The following is a 6313-nucleotide window of genomic DNA, read 5'->3' as shown; positions in this document are numbered from 1 at the left end:
TTAAACATGTGAGCTGTTGCGTACCTCTGCTTCCGCACTTCCAATAACACATAGCTCTTCGGGATTATCGCCTTCCCTCCTTACTAAGCAGCTGGTACTGCAGAGGCCATTAACACACAAGAAATTGCTCATCATTGTCTGACACGCTGCTGCGGCATGCTTGACAAAGCTTAGCAACGGAGTTGAACATTTTGTCACTTAAGTAGCATAACTCAGAGGCAAGTCCTGTTGCCTCACCACCTGCCATGTGCAAAGGCACCGTGGGAGCCCTGAACCAGAGTGGATTAGCATCAAGCAGTAGAGCTGCATTGGACCACTGTATCAGCTCCAGATGGACGCAGGAAAACATTAACTTGTAGCGAGGCAGGTTTTTGTTTCCAAGGGACTGTATCTTGGAGAAATCCCTGTTTTGCAGGTCTGTAATTTGAATCTCTAACACTGCTCTTAACCTCCCCAGAATGCCCCAAGTTTCAATCTATGCATGAAAACGTGTGAGTTCTGAAGCACGCTAGGGTCTTCTCTGCCCCGGCTACCGTACACTAGGGGCCACATTCAGTTTATGAAACTCATAATCATTTTTACTATAACTAGATATGCACCACGTGGCAGTCCTGAAAGGGGGAGCTTCTAAGGAAACACATGGGGCTGGAGTTGTGTACATCTGTAGGCAGTACAGGAAGTCTACTCACTGCAATCCTGATTGGAAGATGAACATATCCTGAAGACAGCGCAGAGGTTAATGACTACCTCTGATGACGGCCCCAATTACTCCTTTCCAATGTCAGGGTTTCAGAGTCTACAATACACATCCCTGGTTTAAACCCCTTGTTTTAGTCTACGTACAACACGCATACTACCAGTACATTGGTCTCTCACCCTGTCCCTGCTGATCTTATTTTGACATCTTCTGAATCCTGAAAGATTCTACCAACTTCAAGTCCCTATTTTCTCACTAAAAACTGATACATTGTTACATCTCTTAACCCCATGCCCTCTGTGCTTTGTTTACAAGCCAACATGTATACAGACACACACCAGTGATTAAATCTGCATTTCAACCCTCCAATTACTTCACAGAAAGATCACTTGAGACAATTCAGTTCAGGCTTCACAAAGACGCTGTCTATAAATCAGGATCTAAGAACTAGAAAAGCTACTTGTCAGTTCACCAGAGAGCGTTTGAACCTGAAAGTGCTTGGCATGTACCTTCTCACCACCAGAACAGAAATCAGTAACAATCTTAAAACCTTCTTGGAAGGTTATTTTAGTGTCCAGAAAAAGCAGGGTAGATGAAATAAAGTTTTAATTAGCAGGAAAGCAACGTTTATGAAAGCCGAAACTTTAAAATTATCTCAATTAAATATGAAATTTTCTTGATCGCTATATTGTATTTTATTTCCTTGCTGTCATATTGGGACTTCCCTTCGTGATGTCTCTAGGACATTGAGAGTATATACAGCATTAACCCTTGAAATAGGATTCTCCTCTCTCCCGCCTGGTGCATGTTTGCATGTAGAACATTTTGTTTGCACAACAGACATAGTGGAAGCGCTGTAGAGAAAAGTTATGACACACCTGTGTTTCACACTCAAAACTCAAGGGCTATCCAACATGAGTAAATACAGATGCCTTCAGCTCCCTCCACTTACTTATATTTATTTTAACAGGTGATCAAATCACAGCACTTACCAAATTAAAATAATAGAAGACTGTTAGCTCTTTGAAAAACAAGTGTGTGTCACTAAGAACAAAGAGTTTATCTGCCCCATCGTTCCCCTCCCCTTCAAATCAAGAAAAATTTGCCATAAGGACGTAACGTGACAGAGAAAGAGACAAAGGCAAGTGAGAATTCACACCAATTCCTACAGCATTATGTAAAAGAAAGGTTTTACTTCAATTCTTACCTCCTCTTTAGTCTCTTTGAATGAAGACTTTAAAGGTCGACTTCTAGGGTCCAGGGGCTTGGTTTCTTCCTGCTGCCCAAAAAGTTCCTCAATTGTCTTTGTATCAATCTGATACTGCGGCCTCGCAGCAATGGTCCAGATATTGGTTTTACCGCGGACTTGTTCTTCAGGGATAGTTTTCCAGAAAAAGCTCCGCATTCGTTTTTTTTTGCTGTGGTTGTCGTGCCCGTTTATCAGTTGCGGAGGCAGAGGTATGTTTGGCCCAGGCAGCGGAGGAGGGGCTGGGGGTGCCCCTGCCAGGGGACATGGCGGAGGGGTCGGTGGTGCTGCAGGCTGCGAAAGTTGAGATGCTGTCGTCGTCTCCTCGTTCATTAATCCCGTTGCAACTGGAATAGCCCCATTTTCTTTATCATTGACCAAGGAGAGACAATTCATAACATGCATTTTATGGCCTCTCCAAAGAGGAGAGCGTTACTTCCTTGGACCGGTTTGAAACATTGAATAGTGAGTGCAGCAGCAACTGATATCACGCTCTCTCAAACTCTAGTCTGCCAGCAGTAGCAACACAAGAGGGGACTGTACCATCTTCCCAACCTACAACAAAGGACAATAGGGAGATTCAGATCAGAGAGACTGGATATTGTCCCTCGCACTGAAAAGACGCTAAAATTAAGGTGTAACAGCTATCAAGTTTTTAATCCAGAAAGGAAAAATTAGTGAATCAAAATTCTTTCCCAGGACAACTGTATAAAATTTATCCACACCAAGATTTCAAATAGCTTTGGATACCTATATTTTTAGACATGTTTTTGAAATAAGAATACCACTTAAATCACCCATAGTACATACCAAGTCCATCTATTAATCTCAGTTCAGTGCAATTTTGTAAGAGAATATAATTACCCCAAGTTATTTAAACAGACAAATATTATTCCACTCCTAATTTTAGATTTATTTTTTTTTTTAAAGTTGATTACACACAGTTAGAAAATATAAGTACTAACTACGGTACTGGATTAACTGGATCAAACAGACCCTGTTTGAATCCTTGTAATTCATGGCTTAAATCCAGGCTGCATTACAATAGCAAACAATATGTCGATGATTTAACAATTTAGCCTAATGTACTGCTTTTTTTGCCTTCGTATTTTTCACACGATTGTCAATAAGGGAAAAACAGTGTGCAGTCCCTAAACTCTCTATGGTCACTGAGCACAAACTTAGAGTATTTGCATTTTACCATTACTGGTCTGGTTACACTACCTATCAAAACGCACTACAAGACGACAGACGGCAGTTTGACTAAGCTGCCCCTTATAATTTACTTCAGTATCTAGGTTAACACAGCTGGTTCAATAGGCAGAGAGAGAAAGGTGAGAGGAGCTGATATCCTAAGCGCTGTACATATGCAAAACTTTAAATTGTTAGGAAAGCTTTTACATCTAAATCACCTCATGAAGCAGCTCAACAGGAATCACAATAGTTTTGAGCAGCTTTTCTTATACTGTCACCTACTAAATGAAGATTGTGTTATTGACAGTAAACCTTCAAGAGTATGACTTCCGTAAAAAGCGCAACTTTGACAAGCCACATCTATTAAAACCAATTTACTTCATAAGTCTCAGAGAAAACAAATTAAAGTATTTCAAATACAGACCAATTAAGATTCCATGATTTTATGGAAATTTGTAAGTTATCTCCAAAAAATTTTAGGAATTTACCAAAAAAAAATCAAAGATAACGCACAATAAAAATTTAGACAGAGGAAAGACAGTGTCTGAGCAAAAATCAGTCACAGGAAAACTCAACAGAAAAAGTTGAAGTAATGCACTGGCACAAGAACAATATAAAATCAGAAATTTGGCACCAATTCAGCCATATGCCTCTCCAGCAGGGTTCACATAGAGCTAATAGCAATCCAGATCAATTTGACATTGTATAATAGTGAGGAAAAGCCTTCACTATCTTTGCCAGAATCCATCATTAGAGTGTACCCGAACAAACAGACCCAAGCCACAGAAGCAAGCCTTAGGGCAAATTCTCTTTTGGTCTGCAAGGACTCACTCACAGGTTCACTGAAGTTAATGAAAACCAATACAAAATAATCCACTGTACCTTTTCTTCTCAAAAGCTTGCATAGGTAGCAACGAACTCCTCTGCCCTACTTCAGATTTTCTAACCTTACACCTTATGTTATCAAGGTATTTGCAAGAATAGAAAACATATATAGAAATCTGTATGAGGTTTAAGTCATAGGAATGATGGAAAACATTTTAATGGCAGGGTAAAAAGGGGAAGAGCTACAAAGAAAGTGGATCAGGATAGAGGGTTTCAAATTTAAATCAGCTTTAATATCCAGTTGCTATTACAGAGCTCTCTGTATGTTCATGCCTCTCCTCCCAAGTTCATGATCATAGACTCAGAGAGGCATAAAAAAGCAGGTGCAAGGTGGTGGAAAGAGATTAAGCACTCAGAGCAATTAAGTGTTGCATTAATTTAAAGAAATACTCAACTAGGAAAAAAATCTTTTCCTCCCTACCACTTATTTAAAAATGAAAAATGCATTAGGTAGTCTTCCACCATCACAAAGCATTAGTCAACAATTACTATTTTTTAACTTGGGTTCCCACAGATTTAAAAAAAAAAAAAAAAAAGAAAAGAAAAGAAAGAAGAGAGAGACAGACAGACCGACCAACCGACTGTGCCTCTGGGCAATGTGCAAGAACCTCATTTTGAAACTTCCAATAAAGCTAGATGCTTTAAGAAAAACAGGATCAAATCCTAATGAAACAAAGTTGTAGGCGATGAATCAGAGTCCCAGTGCTAACACAGAAGAGTGGAAAACGGCTGATCGTGGACCCGAGCGCTTCTGAGTTAGACAAGGGACACTCCTAGTGAAAGGAGTGGAGAATGCAAGGTGAAGAAAACACCCCAACCTAGATGTAAAGATAGATAGATAGAACAGGAAAAACTGTTTTCAAGGCAACGAGCCCTGTACTGCTTTAGATGAGGTAATCGTCACCCAGAACCAGGAAAGAGGAAGAATCAGCATTTGGAAGGAAGGCATGAAAGGAAAGGCACAGCATAAAGGCTGGCATTCAGCTTTGTCTTCTGACAGATAAGCACGATGCAGGTGACAGAGGTCACCTGCTTGTAAAAAGGAAGGCGATCTCAAGTTACCAGGTAGCAGGAGACTGGTCAAAATTCCCTTCTGCTGCTGAGTGGCTCGAAGACGTTCCCAGCGCCTCCACCACTACCGTGGGTGGGAGAGGAGAGAAGCTGGCAGCCGGGACAGGCTCTGGGCTGCTTGTTGGCATCAGCAGGTGCCTCCGAGCAGGAAGTACAGTGAGAGGAGGTGGGGAACAACGCAGCCGTTCTGAATGTGAACTACAGATTACGGAGGCACACAGCCGGGATGGGGATGCGTAATAAAATCCAAGCAAAATTTTAACTCCTAAGGAGCCTCTCTGCACTTTTCAAAGGATTAAAGGGAAAAAAAAAAAAAAAAGAAAAAAAGAAAGGGACCCAAGAACAAACGTTTAAGATGTCCCAATTACACTTTATTATTGAATGTCTGTTATCCAAAACAGCCCAGGAAGCACAAGAGCTCTAAAGTAACGTCTTTACCACACGTTTTAATTGTGTCCATATTTGGCATAAAAAAAATACTTTATTTCTTTGTCTCATTCATTGTTTTAGCCAAACTCATCTAACTTGGAAATGTATTTCAAAGTTGGAGGGTGGGGACAACTTTCTCCCCAGGTTAGAAGACAAACACTCTACAGTAATTTGTTTCTCGCAAAAAAGGCAGTTGCCAGAGACGGACATACATTATATTTGCATACACAAATTAACAGGTGAAATGCACGATGCGCTGAAGGGCAATCTCACAATTCATACTGCAAGATATTACTGCCTTTAACTCACGCCTTACGTTCTCTGCTGCCCACGTTTCTGTGTCAAGGCGTCCTCCAAATTCTCATGAGAACAACGCCGATTTTTGACACCAAAGCCCAACCGCAGTATTTGGATGTCTGGGTCTCGACAACGGCTATACGCAGAAGGCAAACGGAGCAACCGGTTGGTACCCGCAGAGAGAGGAGCTGCAAGGGCTGCCTCGCACAACCAGCCACCGAGCCTGCCGCGGCGCCTGGGTTACAGCCCAGACACGGCTCCCGCTATCGCAGCGACTTGGTGCTTCACCACCTCACGCAGCCAACGAAGCCCCTCACAGGGCGCCACCGACGACACCCCCCCGCCCCCCGGCAGCCGGCCATGCCGGGAAGGGAACCCCACGGCGAGACAGGCGGCGGACAGAGGGCCCCGGGACCGGGCAGGGACCAGACGGGTTTTGTCAGGGGGGCTCGATTCCAGCTATATTTTGGCTGGGGCTCCCAGCCCCTGCGCTC

The 6313-nt window shown here is 42.5% G+C and overlaps 1 protein-coding gene across 1 annotated transcript in view; it reads right to left on the bottom strand.

The window, feature by feature from the left end:
* FHDC1 (FH2 domain containing 1) overlaps positions 1–2348 on the bottom strand; it is a 30904-nt gene extending 28556 nt beyond the window's left edge. The window contains exon 1 of the mRNA XM_009893688.1: positions 1905–2348. Within this exon, the coding sequence (XP_009891990.1) occupies positions 1905–2348 (444 nt within the window). The remainder of the gene's footprint in view (positions 1–1904) is intronic.
* Positions 2349–6313: the final 3965 nt, after the last annotated feature.

The sequence above is a fragment of the Charadrius vociferus genome, unplaced genomic scaffold, assembly GCF_000708025.1.
Source record: "Charadrius vociferus isolate BGI_N301 unplaced genomic scaffold, ASM70802v2 scaffold59, whole genome shotgun sequence".
NCBI lineage: Eukaryota > Metazoa > Chordata > Aves > Charadriiformes > Charadriidae > Charadrius > Charadrius vociferus.
Note: the sequence above shows the minus strand (reverse complement) of the source record. Positions and strands in the feature narration are given on the sequence as shown.